We start from the raw sequence: 27,523 nt of genomic DNA on the forward strand, positions 1-27,523 counted from the left end.
AAAGTTATTGATTTTTTTAAATAAGGTAAATAATCCTCCTTATACGAATCCAAACAAAAGGAAACCAAACAAAACAAAGCCTCGCTGCTGTGGCTGTTTGTTCAGAGAGACCCAGGTTCAAATCCTGATTCCTCCAATTGTCCACCTCCAACTGGCCTTGGGGAGCTTATTAAGCAAGAGGACCAACCCTCATTTTTCCTTAGCAGTAAAGGAAATCATGACACCTGCCTGGGAAGGATTGATAATATTATTTGTGAAGAGTCTAGTGCAGCCTCTGACCTATTGTAGCCACTGATTATGTAGAAGCTTAATTCAAAATGCTGTTGCTGGTGTTATAAGACATTGTAACTGGCATTCTTGCCTTTCCAGTAGTGACTAGGAAACATTCACTTTCCTTTTTACTGACAAGGGAAAACATCGAGGGTATTATCTGTATTTTTTATACCAGGACACTTATTTCCTTCTAATCAAGTGTTAAGAAAAAAACTTAGATTCTGAGTTTGCTGGTGATCCTAAACAAATCATTGGTGCTTTTTAAGAGCTCACTTTCTCTTATTTATTTTATAGTTTACTGTATTTTGTTTGGAAGAGGAATTATTAAACTACAAAAATCACCTTCAAGAATGTAAAACACTGAAATATAAAGTGGAAATAAATATTTTAGAACAGATATAATGATATTATTGAAACCTCATGAACTATTTTGCTTTTAGTAGGAACTTTAGTATCATAGATGTATAAAATTTTAGACTTAGAAGGATACTTAGAAATGATTTATTTCAAATCTATAATTTTATCTGAGAAAACCAAGGCTCAAGAGAGTTGTTTTATTGAACTGACCTGAGAATTGCTTCCAGATCATCTCAACCCCATTCCACAATGGTTTACTGCTTTGATAGTTCTGAGAAAAATATTTTAATTTATTTAGAATTTTTTTCTAAATGTATCTATTTATATCTAAATTATTTTTATGTTGAAGAAATGGTCAATATTTTCTTTGTGAATATTTTTAAAATAATCTTATTTTAAAAATTATTTCTTAGAGATTTTGTTCTTTGCTACTCTTTTGGATGAAAAACGATTTGGAAAAACATTGGATGACATCTTCATTCAAATTAATATCAATAAAATACATAAGCTACTTGAATGATGATTTCAGACGCTCATCCACTTGAACGTTCAGCACATACTTACTGAAGCCATAGTGTTTAAAATATCTATTGCATACTCAATAAAGATGTATTTATCAGTTTTGTAAAGTGTTTTTATTATAACTAGACCTAAGAGAGAAGCATTGCTTGCTGAACTCCTTTACCATATTTGGCAATTTAACTTTCCTTTCTGCCCTTCTTTTTTCTGTCAATATGCCAATACAAATGTTGTCCTCATTAGAAACTCAAGGATTTTATATTTATTTATTTATTTATTTATTTATTATTATTATTATTTTTTTTTTTTTTGGCCACACCATGTGAGACTTGCAGGATCTTATTTCCCCAACCAGGGATTGAACCCGGGCACCAGCAATGAAAGCGCTGAGTCCTAACCACTGGACCATCAGGGAATTACCAAGGATTTTATATTTAGAATATATTTTACAGGAGAGAAAATGAGAAATACTATCTATTGAAATCTGTAGTAGAGTAGGCCAACTGCTATAGCAAACAACTCCACAACCTCAGTGGCTTAATAGAATACAACTTATATCTTGTTCATGTCACAGGTCACCACATATGTCACAGACACGTGACAATGAATTAATGGGCTCAGTGGAAAATAGACTATTCTCCCCTTAGTTATTGGGGATATTCCATCTTATGGCTTTTCCAGCATCTAGGACCTCAGAGAATCCCAACCAGCGGGAGGGGGATGCAAGAGGATGAGGTTTTGTGGGAAGTTTTAGGACCAAACTTGGAGGTGACATACGTCACTTCCACTCACACTCTAATGACCAGAAATCAGTTGTATGGCTCTCCCTGACTGCAAGGAATACTGGGAAGTATGATTTTTCTAGGTGCTCAGAGAGAATAAACAGTTTGGTCAGCATCTAACTAGTCTTCGCCCACAGGTCCTCTTGGCTTCTGCCTGAGGAGAACAAACAAAAATATAGATTGCTTTCTTTGAGAAAATTGTCTCTCATCACCCTGCAATGCCATAATTTCTTAAAGAAAGTGTTACTAAAATATGTCAACATTTGAGCTATGCCTGATGACTTCAGTGAAGGTTTTTTAGGTAGAGAAAATCTCTTGAAAAAAGCAAGTAGTTAAATCATGTGGACATTTGGTTGAGAGTTTTTGAAGACCAAACATGGCCTTTAAAATTCTATTTATTTTTCTGCCCTATGAGTAAGCATCATCCTTTGCAACCATGAAAAAATAACTTTTAAATATAAGTCAGTATGTGAGTTCCTATGTCTTAGGGTGAGAGTTACCTGCTGAGTGGTGGTCAAGAAACCTTTATCAGGTTTTTACTCATTGTCATTTGTGTGACCTTGAGCAAGTTGTGTAAAAGCTCTGAGCTGTTTTTAAATGTGTCAAATGATTAGGATTCTTTGCAAAGTCTATCCTACTTCCATGGGTCTCATCTGTTTTATTATTTTATTAAATAATGTACCTCATTTATTTTATTAAAACCAAGGTTTTACTTTATTTGCCTTCTTAACTCAAACCTGGATTTTCTTTCTGATTTTCTTTAAAACCATGGAATCTCTAGATACCTGAGCTATTGTTCTTTCTCTGTATATACCTGAAGAGAAGGCATCCCTTAGATGTTGGAATTGACATAACTGACCCCAAAAGACAAAGTTCACGAGGGAAGCAATCATAAAAATATTAAAAATGGCCCCTTCTCCCTGGTGCCTTTTCATTGTGCAGACAGGGGAACTTTTGCCCTCTTTTCTCTGGGGACTCGGGAGGTGGAATAATGGAAGTGCAAGGGGAGGATCCCAGCGCCCACCTGGACTCGTAGGTAAACCATGTCAGGCTGTCTGGCTCTGATCAGCTCTAGACAGCAGTTTTTTTGTTTGTTTGTTTGTTTGTTTTTGCGGTACACAGGCCTCTCCCTGTTGTGGCCTCTCCCATTGCGGAGCACAGGCTCTGGACGCGCAGCCTCAGCGGCCATGGCTCACGGGCCCAGCCGCTCCGCAGCAAGTGGGATCTTCCTGGACCAGGGCACGAACCCGTGTCCCCTGAGTCGGCAGGCAGACTCTCAACCACTGCACCACCAGGGAGGCCCGACACCCCAGTTTTAAAAGACACCATCACATGCAATTATTGCCCAGGCCAGGGTGACCAGGAGAGTGAGAGTTTAGATTTGTATTCTGAAGATGACATGACCAAGGGGAGACAGACTCCCTCACTCTGGATTCTAAAGGGTGTTTACTTAAACACAGAATTAGACTAGTTCTCTGAGTAGTTCCAGAAACAGGCCGACCAACAACCAACAAATAGTGGTGCTTGGAGGGAGGCCAACTTGAGCACTGTATAAAAGCTTTCCAGCAATTAAATATGTTCTCAGTTGTGTCCAGATTTCCCATGAGATGGGAACTCCCCATTCAGGCTACCCTCCCAAAGGCAGGCGGACCATCAGCAATTACATACACTCACACCTTGCTTTTGATGAGCTGTTGTGACTGGGGTTTCCGAGGTCTCTTTCAGCTCTAATACCCATCTGATAATACAATTTAGTGCAGTGCCTCCTTTAGAGTTTAAATGTGTTGTCTTTTCTGCCTAATTAATCTGCCTTGATCACCTTTCATTATTTCCATGGTTCAGCAGTTGGAATAGAATAGAGAGACTTTGATCTTGATGATTATACCGATATGAGGGGACCATTCTGAAGCATTCTTTACATCCATAGGAAGCTCGAATTCTCATCAACAACATGAGTTTTGGTCCCCGTATTGTCAGACACAATTAAGTCCATATTTTGTAACCAAGGGACCCCTATGTGAAAGTGTGAAATTTTTAGTACAATAGCAGTCACAAACCATAAATATAAAAGCCTCTTGTCTAAGTCATCTGAATCACGTAGATGTTCAGAGAAGCAATTAAATGACAAGGTAAATTAATCCTGTTAAATATTGCAAAAAAAAAAAAAAAGAAGAAAGGAGAATGCAGTCTTATGTCCCCCAAGAAAGCAGTGTTACTGATCATATTTCCCAATAATACTAATTTTCCCAGGTAGATCACTTGTTTTCTGGTCTATCATTCGTAAGTCAATTAGAAACATGTATGGGTTAACAAAAAAATAATTTTGGCTACAGTAATTAGCTTATGTTTGTCAGTGAGGGTTATTGGTTCATGCCATGGCCCATGTGCTAGGTGAGATTGGAAAGGTTGGAGGGAAGGCTGTGAGTCATGGCCTAAGATAAGGTTACATCCAGGGGTAAAAGCTAGTAAGCTCACTGTCCTGAGTGAAGCAGGGATGACGCATTCATTCAGTTGATTTTCACTGATATCAGGTATTAAGTACCAATATGAAAGATGAAGTCTTTAGTCTTAAGAAGCTTATGGTCTGGTGGGGAGACCAGACATATAAATCAGTAATTACATGATCTTTCCAGCCAAAAAAAAAAAAAAAAGAAACAACTTTGGAGAGAGGATAAAACATTTTTAATCAGTTGTAGTTCCCCAGACAGCCATATGTAACGGTCCATCACTGCAAATTGTTTTCTTTGTCTCTAGAACTTGAGAGGGATTTTTAGGTCGTGGAGATTTATAAGAGTCCTCAGTACTGCTTCATTGTTTGTTTGTTTGTTTTTTTGCGGTACACGGGCCTCTCACTGTTGTGGCCTCTCCCGTTGCGGAGCACAGGCTCCAGACACGCAGGCCCAGCGGCCATGGCTCACGGGCCCAGCCGCTCCGCGGCATGTGGGATCCTCCCGGACCGGGGCACGAACCCGTGTCCCCCGTATCGGCAGGCGGACTCTCAACCACTGCACCACCAGGGAAGCCCCTGCTTCATTGTTGAGAGAGTGAATGTTGATGAGGAAGAGTCAAAGACTCTGGGGAAAGTCAATATCTGGTGGGCAGCAGATCTGATGGTGAAAGCCATTACACCCACCTGGGGAGCCAAGTGATTTTTAAGTGACCCAGGGCAGGAACGGAGAGAGAGGAATGAGTTAGAAACTGGAGAGACAAATACAGACTCACAGACAGCATAAGCAGCAGGAAATGGGAAAACTTTGAGAAAGGACTTCACAGCATGAAGTGCGATGAATTGGCATCCTGTAGAGAATATGTTGGCCATAAACAGATGACTCCTGGTCTCTTATCCTTACTTATCCGTCTTCAACATAAACACTGTAAAAAGTTTAAGACAGTGATATGTAAAATGCACAATATGAAAGACAAATGCAATACAATAATATATGCTTTTTTCATAGCAAGATCAGATTTCAATGTGAGAATCAGATTTTAGATCAATAGTCAACACTCCATGGTAGAGGATGAGCAACTTCTTCGTAGTTGGCCCAGTGCTACCTACTGGGGCTTAACTGTGAACATTGAAAGAACTTAGTTTCCACGTACAAATGTACCATGGTCGCTTCCATGTCCTGCCTATTGTAAGTAGTGCTGATTCACTTTGTTATACAGCAGAAACTAACACAACATTGTAAAGCAATTATACTCCAATAAAAATGTTTAAAAAGAAAAACATACCATGGTACCTAAGATTGATCTTGTTCAGGAAAGTTTGATACTAAAACCAATTTTTGTTTTCAACGGGCTTTAAGAAAACATTGAGATATATGGATATGGATAAACACATCCTTATTCCTCTGAATAGATTTCTCTGAGCTTTCAATATGTCTTATTGTATGAATTTCTTAGTCTAACTGTCTACTTTCCATTGGTCTCTTTACAACAGCTATTTTAAAGTTTTTCATATTTATTTGAATTAGAAAATGTATTTTGTAGGAAGCTCTTCTTGAATATCACGGGATACATGGTTGATTCACCAATAAAATGCTCAATAATACATTTATGATTTTCTTACAGATTTTTCAGCTCTGCCTTCTATTTAGGATGTGAAGGTACACTGGCACAAGTCTGAGTATCATGATTTCTGCAAACCTTTTGTTCAGGTTTCTCTAAATATACCTGCCAAAACTCACTGAAGGCTAACCTCTGGGACTTGAAAACAAAGAAAGAAGAAGAAAAAAAAAAAAAAAAAAAACTCCTTTTTGTTCCCAAAGCTGTGTTGGACTTTTATTTAGTTGAGATTTGAGACCTAAATGACACTTCCCTGGTGTGTGTATGTGAGTAATTTGAATGAGAACAAAGAAACTGAGGTTGGTGGGGAGACTTTGACATCCTCAGCCTTTCATATTTAAAATAGTGTCCGAACCTGCAGGAACACTATTGGACCCATTGTTAACTTAGAGCATTTTTTTTAGTTTGGTTAATTTCAATACCAGTGGTAGAAGACTCTGTGTGTTTGTGTGTGTGTGTGTGTGTGTGTGTGTGAGAGAGAGAGAGAGAGAGAGAGAGAGAGAGAGAGAGACAGATAAGAAAAAAATTGTAACTGCTTAATGATGGCAGTGGGAATAAAACATAGAGGTCGATAATAAGGCAAACATCCCAATGGTTAGTTTAAAATCTGGAAGAGAACGTGAGGTGAAACAGATGGGTCATTAGGTTCTGATGCTGTGACATTTGGAAGCCAGAGCTACATTTTCTTTGAAACTGTAAATAAACAGCTTGGAAATAGTCTAGGATGTTCTTTTCTGATACTGTTTTTATTCCATTCGACTCAGGGCACAGAAAAGTAAGTGTTGGTTAAATTGTCTTGCTATAATTATTTGCTGGAATGGATTAGTTTAAAATATTTTTACTTATATTTGATTTCAGTATAACTGGGACTTAAGCTTATATACAGGTCCAGGGATCTTTCTAAGATTGTTCTTATGGGACTACCCTCCTGGTTTAAGTTCTGTCTCATAGAATGATATTTTTGACATGTGTTTACACAACTGCATAGCACCTGGGAGCTGGGAGGAACCATAGCAATGTGGAAATAAACGAAGAGCAAACAAATGAGAACACGCAGGGCTATTTCATCAGGCCTTGCTGAAGCAAGGCAGTCAGCCACCACATTTGGCAGAGACTCAAGGCAGGGAGAAGAGTGGGAAAGCTTTATAGTGGGAAAAAGAGGAGGCTTCAGTTACACTCCCAGTGGAGGCTGTTGGCATAGGGAAGCTATAGGCAGCCTAACTAGAAGCAGGACATCTTATGTCGTTGGTTAGGAGAACATATTTGACTTTCTCTGGTTGGTCCTATGCTAAAAGCAGGGCCAAAAACTGGGGAAGCTGTCAGTTTTTAATCAAATCCTGGCTGCTTTGGGCCAATTGTTATACAGGTTATTGTTTGCTAGAGATAGTGGTATGAATTTCTACAAGTCTGAATTATAGATTGTAGGTTGGCTTTCTGGGCTGGTTATTGTAGATAATCAGCAAGAATTCTATTTTTCTATGTGATCTGGCAATTTTCTATCTGTATCTTCAGTCTCTCAGTGATTATCCAAAACAAATGTAGAAAGAATAAATAACTTCATAAATGACAAATTGCTACAATTTTTTAAATGAATGCTACTTTTTGCATGTGTGGCCCTGTTTTGTTTTTAAGATATTTTAAAATGTAGGATATTATTAGATCCTTCAAATTAAATTGGGAAAGTTAGGCTGGGCTGGTATTATCTCCATTTTGTAGTTAAGCAAAATGAAGCTCCAAGTGGAGAAACCATGGGTTCAATGTCATGGGCCACCAGCCATATGGCCACAATGGCCAAGGCTCCCAGCTGGGCCTCTCAGATCCCTCACCCAGCTGCTTACTATATTATAAACTATTCTATCTCTGCCCCACATATTCAGATAATAGGGGACCAAAGGGTGACATCTGTCTTATCACACTGCTTGAAGATGATGAGTGTTTGAACTTACATGCAAAGAAAACAAAATACAGATTCCCTGAACCATTTCTGTAATTTTTCACTATGGTCTTTCTCAAAGATCTTTATTTGAATTAAACTTTCAACCTGGTGAATTTTACAACTTGTGATTTTTAGGTAACCAGATTTTTGAAAATACTATTAGCTCTGCGCCACTTCAGTACATTTGTAACACTGGCTTGATCCTCTTGTTCCATTAAAAATGTTGTATTTTCTACACACATCAGAAAGATGCCAGAGGAGTTGGGAAAACTACTCCATAAATAAATTGGTTAAATACCTACTGAGCAATATGCTAAGAGCTAGAGGCACCAAGTGGAGAAAAAAGAAAAAATCAAAGCTCAGACCCTGCCTTTAAAGAACTCCGGGTCTTTTAACAAGAACAGGTACACAGCAAAATGATACAAGACAATGTCAGTGCAGAGATGACTTTATCCCAACATGGGCTGGATATATGGGATGGAGAGGCTTCAAGGATACTTAAATTGAGTAACCTTGACTGAGGAAAGAGTTCCCCAATTAAAGGACAGGATGTAAGGGTATTCAAAGCACGTGAGATAGGAGATGGTAGCTATAGAAACCAGTGTTGTTGTTCTTGGAAGTTTTTGTTGGAAGTGGAGTGGAGAAGAGGAAGCTACAGCCAATTTATTGAGATTTCTTGAATACAACGTTCAGGTAGGAAGTAAAAAAGTTAGAGAGGCAGGGAAGAGTGAGATGGTGGAGAATCTTGTGGGTTGTAAAGAGCTTAGACATACTTCTGTGGGTAACAGTGGGCTTCTGGAAGGATTTTAGTCAGGGTTACATTAAGGATAGATTTGCATTTTTTTCCTTTTGTCTCTAAACACTTATCTATGTGCATCACAGAATGGTTATCACATCATTTCTCTGAAATAACATCGTTCTGAATGTAGCAAGTGGGTATCACTCCTAAACCATTCTTTATTTACTACCTGTGCTTTTTTTTAATTAGGAAGTGATTTTATTTAAAAAAAATTTCCCCATTGGCTATTTTTTAAAAATTGAAGTATAGTTAATTTACAATGTTGTGTTAGTTTTAGGTGTATAGCAAAGTGATATATATATATATATATATATATATATATATATATATATATATATTCTTTTTCAGCTTCTTTTCCCTTATAGGTTATTACAAAATATTAAGTAAAATTCCCTGTGCTATACAGTAGGTCCTTGTTGGTGATCTATTTTATATATAGTAGTGTGTATCTGTTAATTCCAAACTACATATGCTTTTAAACCCTTCTGTACATGCTTTACAGAATGGCTATCGCATCTAGTCCCTGAAAAAAACACTTGATCAGGTTTTCATTTTAAACAGATCACTTTGGCAGTATACGGAGCTTGTCTTTTGGAGAGTCAAGGACAGAGTCAAGGAGGCAGGTTGCAATAATTCAAGGGTAATGATTAGAGCTCGAGCCAGAACAGTTGAGGTAGACATGATACAAAGTGTAACAGAAGGGAAAACAAGATATTTAGAAATAAAATCTGTAGAATTAGCAGACTGATGGATTTGGAGAGTAGTGGTTAAAGAGACAGAGAAGTTTCTAGCTTGGATGTTTGGCAGGACAGAAGGAACCATTAGTTTAGTAAGAAATGGTGTCAGTAAAGTATGTAAATGTTAAATTTGTGTTATCTTAGGGGCATCCAGATGGACTCATCCAGTACGCAGTTGGATAAATGAGTCTACAGCTCAGGAAAATGGTCCAGACTTCTGATAAACTATTTAGAAATCACTAGCCATCACACAATTGCTAGTTGAATCCTGTAGGGTGAAATCACAGACAGAATATGTGTAGAATGAGAACAGTGGCTAAGCTAGAATCCTGGGGACAACCAACATATAAGGGGGTCTCGGAGGAAGAAAAGGTACGAATGACACAGACGTGGTGTTAGAGAGCACACCACAGGAAGATGGCCCATCAGTGAAGCCAAGAAAATTGAAGATATCAATAAGAGAGTAATCAAAGGGTAATCAAATGGCTTAAAAATGTCTTCTTAATTTGCCAACTAAAAGACACTAGGTGATTTAAGCAAAAGCAATTTTAGTAGAGTAGCTCAGCTAAATTCATGTCACAGTGGGTAGCAGAATGAAGAGAAGATGAGAAAGTAAAGAGAAGGAGTGTAAAGTGCTCCTTATGAAGTTACTTGAAGATTAGCACAAGCGAAGAGTTACTAAAGAATACTGAATATTCATTGAGGTTCTCTACTTCCGAAGAGATAATTATTTTCTGCTGATAATAACCTGCACAACTCAGAAAAAAGACCCATGTGATCTGTCCCTGTATTTTTTTTTATTAGTTTCTGCTTTATAACAAAGTGAATCAGTCATACATATACATCTGTTCCCATATCCCTTCCCTCTTGCATCTCCCTCCATCCCACCCTTCCTATCCCACCCCTCCAGGTGGTCACAAATCACCGAGCTGCTCTCCCTGTGATATGCGGCTGCTTCCCACTATCTATCTACCTTAACTTTGGTAGTGTATATATATCCATGCCTCTCTCTCGCTTTGTCATAGCTTACCCTTCCCCCTCCCCATATCCTCAAGTCCATTCTCAAGTAGGTCTGTATCTTTATTCCTGTTTTACCCCTAGGTTCTTCATGACGTTTTTTTTTTTTTTCTTAAATTCCATATATATGTGATAGCATACGGTATTTGTCTTTCTCCTTCTGACTTACTTCACTCTGTATGACAGAATCTAGGTCTATCCATCTCATTACAAATAGCTCAATTTCGTTTCTTTATATGGCTGAGTAACATTCCATTGTATATATGTGCCACATCTTCTTTATCCATTCATCCGATGATGGACACTTAGGTTGTTTTCATCTCTGGGCTATTGTGGCTAGAGCTGCAATGAACATTTTGGTACATGTCTCTTCTGGAATTATGGTTTCCTCAGGGTATATGCCTAGTAGTGGGATTGCTGGGTCATATGGTAGTTCTAATTTCAGTTTTTTAATGAACCTCCATACTGTTCTCCATAGTCCTGTATCAGTTTACATTCCCACCAACAGTGCAGGAGGGTTCCCTTTACTCGACACCCTCTCCAGCAATGACTGTAGATTTTTTGATGATGGCCATTCTGACTGGTGTGAGGTGACACCTCACTGTAGTTTTGATTTTCATTTTTCTGATGATTAATGATGTTGAGCATCCTTTTATATGTTTATTGGCAATATTTATCTTCTTTGGAGAAATGTCTATTTAGGTCTTCTGCCCATTTGTGCATTGGTTTTTTTTTTTTTTGATATTGAACTGCATGAGCTGCTTGTATATTTTGGAGATTAATCCTTTGTCAGTTGCTTCATTTGCAAATATTTTCTCCCATTCTGAGGGTTGGCTTTTGGTCTTGTTTATGGTTTCCTTTGTTGTGCAAAAGCTTTGAAGTTTCATTAGGTCCCATTTGTTTATCTTGGTTTTTATTTCCATTTCTCTAGGAGGTGGGTCCAAAAGGATCTTGCTGTGATTTATGTCATAGAGTGTTTGCCTATGTTTTCCTCTAAGAGTTTGATAGTTTCTGGCCTTACATTTAGGTCTTTAATCCATTTTGAGCTTATTTTTGTGCATGGTGTTAGGGAGTGAACTAATCTCATACTTTTACCTGTCCCTGTCCAGTTTTCCCAGCACCACTTATTGAAGAGGCTGTCCTTTCTCCACTGTACATTCCTGCCTCCTTTATCAAAGATAAGGTGACCATATGTTCGTGGGTTTACCTCTGGGCTTTCTATCCTGTTCCATTGATCTATCTTTCTGTTTTTGTGCCAGTACCACACTGTCTTGATTACTGTAGCTTTGTAGTATTGTCTGAAGTCAGGGAGCCTGATTCCTCCAGCTCCATTTTTCATTCTGAAGATTGCTTTGGCTATTCGGGGTCTTTTGTGTTTCCATACAAATTGTGAAATTTTTTGTTCTAGTTCTGTGAAAAATGCCAGTGGTAGTTTGATAGGGATAGCATTGAATCTGTAGATTGCTTTGGGTAGTAGAGTCATTTTCACAATATTGATTTTTCCAAACCAGGAACATGGTATATCTCTCTTTCTATTTGTGTCATCTTTAATTTCTTTCATCAGTGTCTTATAATTTTCTGCATACAGGTCTTTTGTCTCCTTAGGTAGGTTTATTCCTAGATATTTTATTCTTTTTGTTGCAATGGTAAATGGAAGTGTTTTCTTGATTTCACTTTCAGATTTTTCATCTTTAGTGTATAGGAATGCCAGAGATTTCTGTGCATTAATTTTGTATCCTGCTACTTTACCAAATTCATTGATTAGCTCTAGTAGTTTTCTGATAGCATCTTTAGGATTCTCTATGTATAGTATCATGTCATCTGCAAACAGTGACAGCTTTACTTCTTCTTTTCCAATTTGGATTCCTCTTATTTCCTTTTCTTCTCAGATTGCTGTGGCTAAAACTTCCAAAACTATGTTGAATAAGAGTGGTGAGAGTGGGCAACCTTGTCTTGTTCCTGATCTTAGAGGAAATGGTTTCAGTTTTTCACCATTGAGGATGATGTTGGCTGTGGGTTTGTCATATATGGCCTTTATTATGTTGAGGAAAGTTCCCTCTATGCCTACTTTCTGCAGGGTTTTTATCATAAATGGGTGTTGAATTTTGTCAAAAGCTTTCTCTGCATGTATTGAGATGATCATATAGCTTTTCTCCTTCAATTTTTTAATATGGTGTATCACATTGATTGATTTGCGTATATTGAAGAATCCTTGCATTCCTGGAATAAACTCCACTTGATCATGGTGTATGATCCTTTTAATGTGCTGTTGGATTCTGTTTGCTAGTATTTTGTTGAGGATTTTTGCATCTATGTTCATCAGTGATATTGGCCTGTAGTTTTCTTTCTTTGTGACATCCTTGCTTGGTTTTGGTATCAAGGTGATGGTGCCTCGTAGAATGAGTTTGGGAGTGTTCCTCCCTCTGCTATATTTTGAACGAGTTTGAGAAGGATACGTGTTAACTCTTCTCTAAACGTTTGATAGAATTTGCCTGTGAAGCCATCTGGTCCTGGGCCTTTGTTTGTTGGAAGATTTTTAATCACAGTTTCAATTTCAGTGCTTGTGATTGGTCTATTCATATTTTCTATTTCTTCCTGATTCAGTCTTGGCAGGTTGTGCATTGCTAAGAATTTGTCCATTTCTTCCAGGTTGTCCATTTTATTGGCATAGAGTTGCTTATAGTAATCTCTCATGATCTTTTGTATTTCTGCAGTGTCAGTTGTTATTTCTCCTTTTTCATTTCTAATTCTATTGATTTGAGTCTTCTCCCTTTTTTTCTTGATGAGTCTGGCTAATGGTTTATCAATTTTGTTTATCTTCTCAAAGAACCAGCTTTTAGTTTTATTGATCTTTGCTATCGTTTCCTTCATTTCTTTTTCATTTATTTCTGATCTGATCTTTATGATTTCTTTCCTTCTGCTAACATTGTGGGATTTTTCTTCTTCTTTCTCTAATTGCTTTAGGTGCAGGGTCAGGTTGTTTACTCGAGATGTTCCCTGTTTCTTAAGATGGAATTGTATTCCTATAAACGTCCCCCTTAGAACTGCTTTTGCTGTGTCCCATAGGTTTTGGGTCATCGTGTCTCCATTGTCATTTGTTTCTAGGTATTTTTTAATTTCCTGTTTGATTTCTTCAGTGATCACTTCGTTATTAAGTAGTGTATTGTATAGCCTCCATGTATTTGTATTTTTTACAGATCTTTTCCTGTAATTGACGTCTAGTCTCATAGCATTGTGGTTGGAAAAGATACTTGATAGAATTTCAATTTCCTTAAATTTACCAAGGCTTGATTTGTGACCCGAGATATGATCTATCCTGGAGAATGTTCCATGAGCATTTGAGAAAAATGTGTATTCTGTTGGTTTTGGATGGAATGTCCTATAAGTATCAATTATGTCCATCTTGTTTAATGTATAATTTAAAGCTTGTATTTCCTTATTTATTTTCATTTTGCATGATCTGTCCTTTGGTGAAAGTGGGGTGTTAAAGTCCCCTACTGTGAGTGTGTTACTGTCGATTTCCCCTTTTATTGCTGTTAGTATTTGCCTTATGTATTGAGGTGCTCCTATGTTGGGTGCATAAATATTTACAATTGTTATATCTCCTTCTTGGATCGATCCCTTTATCATTATGTAGTGTCCTTCTTTGTCTCTTCTAACAGTCTTTATTTTACCATCTATTTTGTCTGATATAAGAATTACTACTCCTGCTTTCTTTTGATTTCCATTTGCATGGAATATCTTTTTCCATCCCCTTACTTTCATTCTGTATGTGTCTCTAGGTCTGAAGTGGGTCTCTTGTAGACAGCATATATATGGGTCTTGTTTTTGTATCCATTCAGCCAATCTGTGTCTTTTGGTGGGAGCATTTAGTCCATTTACATTGAAGGTAATCATCGATATGTATGTTCCTATTCCCGTTTCTTTAACTGTTTTGGGTTTGTTATTGTAGGTATTTTCCTTCTGTGTGTTTCTTGCCTAGAGAAGTTCCTTTAGCATTTATTGTGAAGCTGGTTTGGTGGTGCTGAACTCTCTCAACTTTTGCTTGTCTGTAAAGTTTTTAATTTCTCCATCAAATCTGAATGAGATCCTTGCTGGGTAGAGTAATCTTGGTTGCAGGTTTTTCTCCTTCATCACTTTAAATATGTCCTGCCACTCCCTCCTGGCTTGTAGAGTTTCTGCTGAGAGATCAGCTGTTAACCTCATGGGGATTCCCTTGTGTGTTATTTGTTGTTTTTCCCTCGTTGCTTTTAATATGTTTTCTTTGTGTTTAATTTTTGACAGTTTGATTAATATGTGTCTTGGTGTATTTCTCCTTGCATTTATTCTGTATGGGACTCTCTGTGCCTCCTGGACTTGATTTACTATTTCCTTTCCCATATTAGGGAAGTTTTCAACTATAATCTTTTCAAATATTTCCTTTCTTTTTGTCTTCTTCTTCTGGAACCCCTATAATTCGAATGTTGGTGTGTTTAATGTTGTCCCAGATGTCTCTGAGATTGTCCTCCGTTCTTTTCATTCTTTTTTCTTTATTCTGCTCTGCAGCAGTTATTTCCACTATTTTATCTTCCACGTCACTTATCCGTTCTTCTGCCTCATTTATTCTGCTATTGATCCCATCTAGAGTATTTTTCATTTCATTTATTGTGTTTTCAATAGCTGTTTGAGTCATCTTTAGTTCTTCTAGGTCATTGTTAACTGTTTCTTGCATTTTGTCTATTCTATTTCCAAGATTTTGGATCATCATTACTATCATTATTCTGAATTCTTTTTCAGGTAGACTGCCTATTTCCTCTTCATTTGTTATGTCTGGTGGATTTTCATCTTGCTCCTTCACCTGCTGTGTGTTTTTCTGTCTTCTCATTTTGCTTATCTTACTGTGTTTGGGGTCTCCTTTTTGCAGGCTGCAGGTTCATAGTTTGTGTTGTTTTTGGTGTCTGTCCCCAGTGGCTAATGTTGTTTCAGTGGGTTGTGTAGGCTTCCTGGTGGAGGGGACTAGTGCCTGTCTTCTGGTGGATGAAGCTGATCTTGTCTTTCTGGTGGGCAGGTCCACGTTTGGTGGTGTGTTTTGGGGTGCCTGTGGCCTTATTATGTTTTTAGGCAGCTTCTCTGCTAATGGGTGGGGTTGTTTTCCTGTCTTGCTAGTTGCTTGGCACAGGGTGACCAGCACTGTAGCTTGCTGGTCGTTGAGTGAAGCTGAGTGCTGGTGTTGAGATGGAGATCTCTGGGAGATTTTTGCCGTTTGATATTATGTGGAGCTGGGAGGTCTCTTGTGGACCAGTGTCCTGAAGTTGGCTCTCGACCTCAGAGGCACAGCACTGACTCCTGGCTGCAGCATCAAGAGCCTTTCATCCACCCGGCTCAGAATAAAAGGGAGAAAATGTAGAAAGGAAGAATTAGTAGAAGAAAGAAAGAAAGAAAGAAAGAAAGAAAGAAAGAAAGAAAGAAAGAAAGAAAGCAGGGAGGTAGGGAGGGAGGAAGGAAAGAAAGAAAGGAGGGAGGGAGGAAAGAAAGAGAGAAAGAAAGAAAGAAAGAAAGAAAGAAAGAAAGAAAGAAAGAAAGAAAGGAGGGAGGGGTTAGGGAGGGAGGGAGGAAGGAGGGAAGGTAGGAGAAAGAGAAAGAGAGAAGATAAAGTAAAATAGAATAAAGTATGATAAAATATAATAGCGTTATTAAAGTAAAAAAGTAATTATTAAAGAAAATTAAGAACAACAACAAAAAAAAAACCAAGAGGGCCTCCCTGGTGGCGCAGTGGTTGAGAGTCCGCCTGCCGATGCAGGGGATACGGGTTCGTGCCCCGGTCTGGGAGGATCCCATATGCCGCGGAGCGGCTGGGCCCGTGAGCCATGGCTGCTGAGCCTGCGCATCCGGAGCCTGTGCTCCACAACGGGAGAGGCCACAGCAGTGAGAGGCCCGCGTACCGCAAAAAAAAATAAATAAATAAATAAAAAAAAAAACCAAGAAAAAAAAAGGACTGATAGAACCCTGGGACAAATGGTGGAAGCAAAGCTATATAGACAAAATCTCACACAGAAGCATACACATACACTTTCACAAAAAGAGAACAAGTGGAAACAAATCGTAAATCTTGCTCTCAAAGTCCTCCTCCTCAATTTGGGTTAATTCGTTGTAAAAAGAGGAAAAGGGGAAAAAATCATAAATCTTGTTCTCAAAGTCCACCTCCTCAGTTTGGGATGATTCGTTGTCTATTCATGTATTCCACAGATGCAGGGTACATCAAGTTGATTGTGGAGCATTAATCCGCTGCTTCTGAGGCTGCTGGGAGAGATTTCCCTTTCTCTTCTTTATTCTCACAGCTCCCGGGTCTCAGCTTTGGATTTGGCCCTGCCTCTGCGTGTAGGTCGCCTGAGGGCATCTGTTCTTTGCTCAGACAGGACGGGGTTAAAGGAGCAGCTGCTTCAGGGGCTCTGGCTCACTCAGGCCGGGGGGAGGGAGGGGTAAGGAGTGCGGGGCGAGCCTGCGGCGGCAGAGGCTGGCGTGACGTTGCACCAGCCTGAGGCGTGCCGTGCGTTCTCCTGGGGAAGCCGTCTCTGGATCCCGGGACCCCGGCAGTGGCGGGCTCCCTGGAAAGGGGGCGTGGACAGTGACCTGTGCTCGCACACAGGCCTCTTGGCGGCGGCAGCAGCAGCCCCAGCGTCCCGCGCCCGTCTCTGGGGTCCGCGCTTTTAGGCGTGGCTCACGCCCGGCTCTGGAGCTCCTTTAAGCAGCGCTCTTAATCCCCTCTCCTCGCGCACCAGGAAACAAAGAGGGAAGAAAAAGTCTCTTGTCTCTTCGGCAGCTCCAGACTTTTCCCTGGACTCCCTCCCGGCCAGCCGTGGCACACTAACCCCCTTCAGGCTCTCTTCCCGCCGCCAACCCCAGTCCTCTCCCTGCGCTCTGACTGAAATCCGATACCCGAGCCTCAGCTCCCAGCCCCGCCCACCCCGGCAGTGGAGCAGACAAGCCTCTCGGGCTGGTGTGTGCCTGAGGGCACCGATCCTCTGTGCGGGAATCTCTCTGCTTTGCCCTCCGCACCCCTGTTGCTGCGCTCTCCTCGCTACTCCGAAGCTTCCCCCCTCCACCACCTGCAGTCTCCGCCCGCGAAGGGGCTTCCTAGTGTGTGGAAACCTTTCCTCCTTCACGGCTCCCTCCCACTGGTGCAGGTCCCGTCCCTATCCTTTTGTCTCTGTTTATTCTTGTTTCTTTTGCCCTACCCAGGTACGTAGGGAGTTTCTTGCCTTTTGCGGGGTCTGAGGTCTTCTGTCAGTGTTCAGTAAGTGTTCTGTAGGAGTTGTTTCACGTGTAGAAATATTTCTGGTGTATCTGTGGGGAGGAAGGTGATCTCCACGTCTTACTCTTCCGCCATCTTCCCCCAACTCCCTGTCCCTGCTTTATTTAAATGTAGTCTTCAACACAAGTCTAAGTTTCCAAAAATATATTAAAAATATTTTAGAAAATCATTATTTAATATTTAAGGAATCTGGGAAGGATTTGACTCTTGTTTAACGGAATATAATTCTGGTTAATACACAGAATCAACAGAGGAGCTGAAAGTTCGTAGCCACAGCACTGAACCAATACCAAAGTTGGACAACAAAGAGAGAGGACATCATGGGGCATCTTCCTCCAGAGAGCCTATCAAAGCTCAGGAATGGGATGGAACACCTGGGCCCCCTGTGGTCACCAGTAGAATGGGAAGATGCTCTGTGAGCCCCACCTTGCTAGCAGGAAACCACAGCTCAGGTAAGAAAGATAATGTTCTCCTGGACGGTAAGTCCTTGGGTGTCTAGAAACTGCTTTTATGAAATTATCACTTAGAAAACCATAACCACAGATATCTCTGTCTCTACTCATAGAGACAACATAAATAGCCCTGTACACAAAAGGAGGTAACAGTATGTGGCACACTACAGGGAACATTCTTCACATGGATGATAGAGAAGTGAATGGTGCTTTTCAGAGCTGTGCAATGCAGCAGCCTTTACAACTCCAACTGTCTTGCACTAAACTTCTTAAAATAAAAGAATCCTTTGGGTTCATCTAAAGCAGTTTTCATTTATAAAGTTGAAGTAACTTAGAGTTTATGCCTCCTTTTCTTCAAAAAATTCTAGACAACTGGGAAAAAATGAATAGGAAGTAAAATTGAGGATAAAAATGTAGCACAGACAATATGAAGGTAGTAGAGAGTGTAAATATTATGAGACATTTGATGTATCAATAATAAGCTGAAGACAGTAACTGGTCATTGGGCAAGGTACTAAGTTTCCCTGTAGGTCAAAAGAGCTGGAAAATTATAATCTAACACACCTTTAAATTCACAAGTTGAAATTAAAATCTCTGATGCAATTTTGCATTGTTAATAGATAAATATTATTAAACATCAATTTTTAAAAGGCAGAATATGTGTGCTTTGAACTGATTGATCTATATGGTGGACTCAGAGAGCTGTCAATTGAAATAAACAGCAAATAATCAAGCAACCGCCTGTAGTTTTCAGATTTCTATTCCTTAAGAGTGTTAGGGCTCTGAAGAAAAGACCAATTCTTTAATGTTTTTTCAACTCTGATATTCATCTTGGAAAGCAATTAGCATGAGTTTAGCCTGTGGTCTCTCTGACAGTCACGCGCAAGTTAAAACTGGAACAGTGGGGCTTCCCTGGTAGCGCAGTGGTTAAGAATCCACTTGCCAATGCAGGGGACGCAGGTTCGAGCCCTGGTCTGGGAGGAACCCACATGCCACAGAGCAGCTAAGCCCGTGCGCCACAACTACTGAGCCTGCACTCTAGAGCCTGTGAGCCACAACTACTGAAGCCCACGTGCCTAGAACCCATGCTCCGCAACAAGAGAAGCCACTGCAATGAGAAGCCCGTGCACCGCAGCTAGAGAGAAAACCTGCGTGCAGCAATGAAGACCCAACACAGCCAAAAAACAAAAACAAAAAGAAACTGGAACAGGATGATTGGGGATGATTCCCCTATATTGGGGAAGGGATGTTTCTAGAACAATACCCAGGCAGAGGTAGAGCAACAGCTTCCTCAGACTGAAAATGTAACTAAAAGCTTTGGTGATGGAACCATATCATGTATCATATGGGTAATCAACAGCGTGAGTTCAACTCTCAGAGAAGGAACATTATGTGAATTTAGCAGAACTCTAAAAATATATTTTTGGTAGTAAAGTATAAATATCTGTAGGTATATGAGAAGAAGATATCTGTGCATTTTGTCAGAAATAAAAAAAATATAGGGAACAAAGAGCATTTTGTAGAAATAAAAAAATCCACTCCCAAAGAAGGTTGACATCTCTATTCAGTTGGGAATTTTGATTAGTTTTAGGTTTATTAGTAGTATATTTTTAATGATTATCTAAGTTTGTACCAGTTCTATCCAAAAAAACCATGAATAGTATCTGCTCCTATTGTGCCACGGGTATTTTATAAAATCCAGAAGCATTAGCTGAGTGTTTATTATGTAAAATAGCCACTGTTCTAGGATCTGTGAATACAGTGATGAGTAAGACATCCTCATATTTGGGGGCTCAAAGGCAAGTGCAAGACAGATGAATGGATCATTGCAATAGAATGTGTTATATACAAATAATATGCAACACAGGGGAGAAATTAATTTTTCTTGGGAGGGTGTGATTTCACGAAAAACAACCAGAGGCTTTTGGTGGTTAGATAAAGTAATCATTGCTTGAGGAGGTAACATTTTGAGCTAGAGCTTGAACCATCAAGAGCTGCTCACCTGGAGGACACAGAAGAAATAAGTCAGCCTTCTAAAAGAAAATCTAAAATGCTACAGGATGGAACCTTTGCTGTGAAGGGTTGGGGAAGGTTGAAGAAAGTGCAAAGTAGGGTGGGACCAGATAGCAAGAATCCTGAAGGGCCTTGTGCATTAAACAGAAATGCGTTCACTGTTACTACCAATTAACAGTGGCTAAAGTAATACTGGCTTTTGTTAACTCTCCATAGTGTTGGGTCTGGAGGTAGGCAGTTGCAGGAGTCTTGTAACTGTTTAGTGATATCATTGAGGACCCAAGGAACTTTCCATCCTTCTCACTCTTCTCTTCTGCTACCCTCGATGGTTATATTTGTGATCACAAGCTGAGGAGACATTTTTGGGCATCATGCTCCTTCAGATGCTCTCTTTGATCTACTTGGTCAGATCTGGGAAACATCCTCGAGGTCAATCACTGAACGAAGAGTAGTGGGATTTCCATGGGCTTATAGAGGGCCTTTCTTTCCCTTAAATCAAGGGAACTCTGCCTTATACCTGGAAATGAAATCAACAACCTATTTGCAGGGATGGGGAGGGAGTGTTGCATAAGCAATGGACAGTTATCTGCCCCATCATGGTTAGGTTTTGAACATTATGTGGTGGACTTTTGTAGTCATTTGAATATTTTTAAGATAGATATAATATAATTCAATTTTCATCATGAAAGATCCAATGGTAACTCCAAGGCTTCAAGCATGGGTGACTGGGAGACCATTTACTCAGACAGAGATAGTCAGCATTGTTAATGAGTCCAAGCTTTTACTGCTCACTGCACAGCAGGCCAATAAATTGAGAGACAAGTTGTTGGGGCAAGGAATAGTGACTTTATTTGTAAGACTAGCAGACCCAGAAGATGGTGGACTAGTGTGCCAAAGAATCTTCTTTCCTGAATTAGATTTCCAGCTTTTTTTATACTAAAAGGGGAGGGGTTGTGGCTGGTTGTTGGAAACTTCCTGGTGCCAGAATCCTTTGTACCTGCAGCTGTACAGATAGGTCTGGTAACAATGTTCCTATAATCCTCCAACAAGACAAATGTTATTTTCTGTTCTGCAACTTTTTACCTTTGTATGAGTGGAAAAGTATTATCAGAGCCTTGAGGATGGGCTATTTTATTCCAATTTTGAGGGGAAGAAGAGAAAAGGCAAAATATTTGTTATATTGGTAGTTTTAATTTTTCTAAAAAGAAAGAGGCTAAAATGTGCCAATTCTATACTAGAAAATGACATAGTTCCACTAGCAAAAAAAGGTATAATATTGATATTTGAATATAAAGTTCACACACCTTTGGAGTTTTAAACAAATGGTGTACTCCTTAAAGAATAATCCTCATCAGTGAGATGGCCTTTGTCCAGACTAGGCAAATAACTATGTGAAGAGAGCATTTTGGACTTGCTTTTATGGAACAAAAGAGAGTGAGTCAGTATTTACTCTTCATCTCTCTTCTCTTCATACTTCATTATTGTTTCCTTGACACGGGGCCACTGACTATGAATCCCCTTCCTACACTACACTAGAAGTGCGACCGATAACCCTCTTCCCTAAACAAGGAGGTACTCAGCTCCACACCTAATGCTCAAGATATAAGAAAGTTCCACCAGTTCCACTTTTAAATCCCCTCTCTCTGTGTCCATCAACTTTCTGCTTCTGGTTCTTTCTCTGTCTGTTTCACTAACACATACACAAAGACACACACACACACGCATACAAAGGCATACCAACTGCTACCAGTCACAGACTATTTGCTTTAACAAAAGTAGTTTAGCCACTTGAATTGGTTGTTTTTAACAGCTCTTTTGAGGAAAGGAGGAAATGCTGAAGTAAAGTGGTTGAGCGTGTCAGGAGATCTCAGCTCTAATTAACAGTGAATGCCACTGGTTACTGCGGCACTTTATTCAAGTCACCGTTGTTTAGTAAATCAGAGATTCCCCAGGGGGAGAGCCTTGAAGGTGGTGGAGGACTGGAACCCAAATGCTCATGAGAAAAAGTAGAAATTAGGGACTTCCCTGGTGACGCAGTGGTTGGGAGTCCACCTGCTGACGCAGGGGACACGGGTTCGTGCCCCAGTCCGGGAAGATCCCACGTGCCACAGAGTGGCTAGGCCCGTGAGCCATGGCCGCTGAGTCTGTGCGTCCGGAGCCTGTGCTCTGCTATGGGAGAGGCCACAACAGTGAGAGGCCTGCGTACGGCCAAAAAAAAAAAAAACAAAAAGGTAGAAATTATACCAGTAATATTGTATTAACAAAAATTTAGATTTCAATTACTAAATCAATCAACAAATAGTTTGCAAGCTTGTATCCATCTCTGTTATAGTTTCTGGGGACAAAATCACACACACATATATACACACACTATAGGGTGTATACAACATGAAACATGGTCTCTGCCACTCTACGATATTACTATGCTTCTTAATGACACAAAACTATTGAGCATAAATGAATTAGATTATAATTACATGTATTATTTTCATTATTATCTACTTTTTACTCTATATTTAAAATCATTCAGAGAACAAAAAATGAGGGCAGGCTAGAAAAAGGATGGAAGGCTTAATGGGAGACATTGAGTCTTTAACCAGGATTGTATCAGGTCTGTTTAAAAATCATTTATTATTATTATTATTATTATTATTATTATTATTATTATTAATTGCACAGAAATATAGAGGGAGAACTTTCTACGTGCATGAGGAAAATGAACAAAGGCTGAGGCAGACCTCTGCTGACTTGGGCCTGCCAGGCCTGCCTGACTGTAAAAGCAACTTTGGAAGTAAACTCAGAGGCCTTGGCTTAACACTATAAATGAGACAATTTTAAAATGACCTCAGTTTCTATGTATTCAGCCTGGTGTGCTTTTGCTCTCTGAGAATGTCCACCATAGGATGCAGACTAAGATGCCTGGTGACAGGCAGGTAACATTAGTGAGTGAATTAGGAGAGGTGCCTTCTTCAAAACAGATATGTTTTGCTTATACATTGCATACATAGAACTATTCTTTGCTCTCACAAAGGAAAATATTTTCCCCGTTTTTCTTGAAACTTGAAGTTCTTTTGGTCTAAGTTATGTATTTCCACATTTGTTAGAAGCATAAACCTGGAGACATATTTTGGCATTGCAAAGGAAATCTATTGCAAACTGACAAACATCAGGATGGAATGATGGAAATGCAGGTGACCTGGAAAGTACCGAAGCATCTCAAGGGGACAAAAGCTACTCAGTACCAGTTGATGCTCGCCATGAGAGAGGCTCAACCCAAATTCCCAGATTTAATTACTGTAACATGAAATCTCTCAATTATTCAATAGAGCTAATTTTTTAAAAAACATTGAATCAAATAATGTGCTTCCTCTGGCTGAGTAAGACATAAAGAATGTCAATTTGCATTTTCTGGTTTGTATGACATATACACACTACTATATTTAAAATAGATAACCAACAAGGACCTACTGTGTAGCACAGGGAACTCTGCTCAATATTCTGTAATCACCTAATGGGAAAAGAGTTTGAAAAATAATATATATATATATATATAGATAGATAGATAGATAGATAGATATAGATATAGATATAGATATAGATATATGTATAACTGACTCACTTTGCTGTTCACCTGACACCAACACAACATTGTAAATCAACTAGTATACAATATAAAATAAAAACTTAAAAAATAAATTAAAATTCAAAAAATAAATTAAAAAAACAGAAAACAAAACAAAATAGAATAAAATAAAGTAAAATCAAGCGATGACCAGTTGGTGGAGGCATGCATTTGACCCTGAATCACAGAGAAGCTGGGTTACAGCAGAAACAGCAGGTGCCAGTAAATATCTTGCCCCCCGGTTTTTATTTTCTAGAAACTGCAGCTCCTTGAGAAGGCTATGCTGAGAACAGGAGGGGCGATTAGAAAGAGGCATATGACCTGTGATGGTCAAGAAGGGAGGGAGAATTTCTTAATTCTGGAAAAGGTACAGAGGTCTGTCATTCCATGAATAGTAAGGACCAGTGGCCTAATCCTTTCTCAGCATCCTGGCAAAGTGGCCCAGTCTCTGATTGGGGGGAAGGACAGTTAGGGTGAAGTTTCCAAGGGGTTTGCAGTGAGGTTGGACTTTCTGCTTTATGGTTCTGAACTCCAGAATATGGCATTTTATACTTCAAGGGGATAGTTATAATTGGAAGACAGACTCCAAGCTTCCCATGCTGTTTACCAGTGTGGGATGAAGACGAAAGTTGCCATCTTGTACATTCTGATCTGTAGAACAGTTCTGGGCCTTTTCATGATCCATTGAAGGAAAGCACTTTCCACCACCATTCATGGGTCAGCCCTTCACATCCACGAGGAGTCCTGTGCACACAAGTTCAGAGAAGTGGAAAACATATGAATGTAATTTTAGTTGAAGAAAACAGAAATACACCATTTTTTGCACACCACATTTGTAGAATAATAGAGGAAGTTTTATATTAATTGTAAGTGTGTGAATAAAGTATAATATAGTCATTGAGCACTGAGGTTTGGGCATCCAGAATATCTGGATTTAAATCCAGACTCTGTTTTTATTAGTGATGACATCGGGCATGTCTCATCATCACTTTGACCTTCATCCACAAAAGATGGATGATAATAGTACCTAACTTATATATACTACTGCAAATTAAAGGTGAGAATTAAATGAGATAACATATTAACACACTTAGCACGGTGTGTGGAATACAACGAATATTAAATAAATACTTGTTATTAGTATGATCCCAGATACCTTTGCATGTATCTTTGCAGGAGAGCTTACAGACTCACTCGTCTGTGGTAATGAAGGAAAGTTTCCTATGAGTAGTGTCATTTGAGCTGGACCTTGAACTGAGCAGAATTTAAACAAAGAAGGTAGCAAGAGAAGTAGAAAGGAGTCATGGGTTGTTTTGCTGGGAATGGTGAGAGCTCTGTCTCCAGCATGACATTTAGCCCACCTGCACCCCAAACTATGGTTCATAAGACATTTTCTACGCTAATTCATATTCTAACCATGCCTTTTAAGACTGAAAAGATCACAGAGATGTTAGGGTGTTAGCTAAAGACCTAAGAGTGGATCTCTGGGAAGAAGATTTAGCAGAATGGGGACCATTTAATAAAAGCATCAGAAAACTAGGATTCAGGAAAGGGAACTGCAATTGAACCTAAGAGTCTAGTCTTTGAAAATTGATAATTACCAGTTGATTTATGAAATTCTGAAACATATTTACCATACTTTACTTGATAACCTGGAATGACTGGCTAACTTTGCTGATAAACATCCTGGCAACCATAACTCAAAAATATTCATATCCAGGAAGACTCCCATGTGCACAATTTGGGCAGCAAGAATGAAAAACAGGCAAGAAGCAGGCATTGGGCAGCAGGACTGGGGATTGTGAAGCAGTACTTATAACAATAATTCCTGGCAAACCGTAATAAATCGATATAGTTTTTTCTTTTTTTAAGTAAATCATGCTTTATGACAAGTTAATAAATTAACATTTTGGTGCTAATAGCTTGAGGAAATTATGTAACACGGCTGTGCCCCAGTTTCTCTATCTTTACAGAAAAGATAAAGGAAATCTCACCATGTAGGTTATTATGAGGATTAAACTCAGAAATGTATAGGAACGTCTGGTACAAATCTGACTTGTAATAGCTAGTAGACCATGGCTTATTCTGTTCCCATTCAATTTTACTAGAGAGGTCTCTGATTTTTTTTCTAGGACTAAGACTGAATATTTCCTTTGGAAAGCTCAGCACATTGCAAATATAAGGTTTTCTTTAGTTACACAGAGTATAAATTGGTTATAAGGCCACTACTAGTGCAATAACCTGTGCTTCATTTATTTGTACATTTTCCAACAAAGTTTTTTGGCCAGTGTGAAGGCCATTTTTGGATTCTCTTCAGTTTGCACTTGTGAAATTTGGAGAAAATATCAGCTGCAGGCTTTAAAACTTGCTTGCTGCATTATACATAGCTATCAAAGAGTAATCTTAATTTCTCACAGTGTTTCTTTTCTACTTGGTAGCAATGAATGGATTTAAAACCAGGTTAGCAAGGATATGGGTATCCCAAGAAAATACCAATATCCACAAATGTATACATTTCTCTAATAAATACCCAACTTGACATTCATTCATCTATTAATTCAGTCATGCATTCCCTTTATATCCATTTAACAAAAGTTGATTCAGCGTCTACTCTGTGCCATGCAGGGACTAGGTGCTGGGGGTGCAAGATAAACGTGATAGACCAGACCCACCCCCCACCCCCAGAGATCCTGGTCCAGCAGGGAAGACAGAGAATAAAATAACAGAGTCTTATAAATGATATGAGGAGGAAATGCTGGGAACAATCACATGATGTATTCACTGTCTAAAAGGAAGGTAATTCAGACAGGCTTCCTGGAGTAAGTGATATTAAATTTGGTACTAGCATGATGAGTAGGAACCAGACATGTAAGAGGGGATAGAGTGGGGCTTCCCTGGTGGCGCAGTGGTTGAGAGTCCGCCTGCTGATGCAGGGGACACGTGTTCATGCCCAGGCCCGGGAAGATCCCACATGCCGCGGAGCGGCTGGGCCCGTGAGCCATGGCCGCTGAGCCTGCACGTCCGGAGCCTGTGCTCTGCAATGGGAGAGGCCGCAGCGGTGAGAGGCCCACGTACCGCAAAAAAAAAAAAAAAAAAAGAGGGGATAGAGTGTTCTCTGCAGCTCACTAACTGAAGTGTGGATGAAAAAGATTTACTTTTAGAACCTGATTAACAGTAAACATTTTAATACGGCTACATAATTCCCAAACGCTATTCTCTTTTCCCTCTTCCATTTTTTCACATGGCCTGGCACCTTTGGGATGCTGTAGTTACAGTAATGGTCCCAATCATTCCCCTCTCCTTGTATCCGTGCTCTTTGCAATGTGCTTTAATAGCTCCTTATCAAGAAGTAAGGTCTATTTCCTACCCCTTAAATCTGGGTTGGCCTTGAGTCTTGGATTGATGGATAGAGTGAGATGGAAGTAACTGTGTTTCAGTTCTGAGCCTCAACCTCAAGAGGCCATGAATGCTTTATGTTCACTATTTCCAACCCTACCTCCACCATGTAAACAAACTTGAGCTAGCCTGTTGGAGAATGAGATACATATGGAGGAAAACCAAGAGTCCTCAGCCTTCAGCCAGCCAACGCCCAAGCATGTGAGAAAACACAGCATGAAAGAGCAGAAACGTGTACCTGACCCACAGCTGACCATGATGCAT

General features: G+C 39.5%; 1 protein-coding gene across 1 annotated transcript in view; it reads left to right on the forward strand.

Moving 5' to 3' along the window:
• Positions 1-27,523, forward strand: part of NYAP2 (neuronal tyrosine-phosphorylated phosphoinositide-3-kinase adaptor 2) — a gene marked incomplete at both ends in the record, with an annotated part of 253,406 nt that overhangs the window by 164,327 nt on the left and 61,556 nt on the right. The window contains one exon of the mRNA XM_081242400.1: positions 18,019-18,228. Within this exon, the coding sequence (XP_081098526.1) occupies positions 18,019-18,228 (210 nt within the window). The remainder of the gene's footprint in view (positions 1-18,018; positions 18,229-27,523) is intronic.

The sequence above is a fragment of the Mesoplodon bidens genome, assembly GCF_964165515.1.
Source record: "Mesoplodon bidens genome assembly, chromosome: 8".
NCBI classification, from domain to species: Eukaryota; Metazoa; Chordata; class Mammalia; order Artiodactyla; family Ziphiidae; genus Mesoplodon; species Mesoplodon bidens.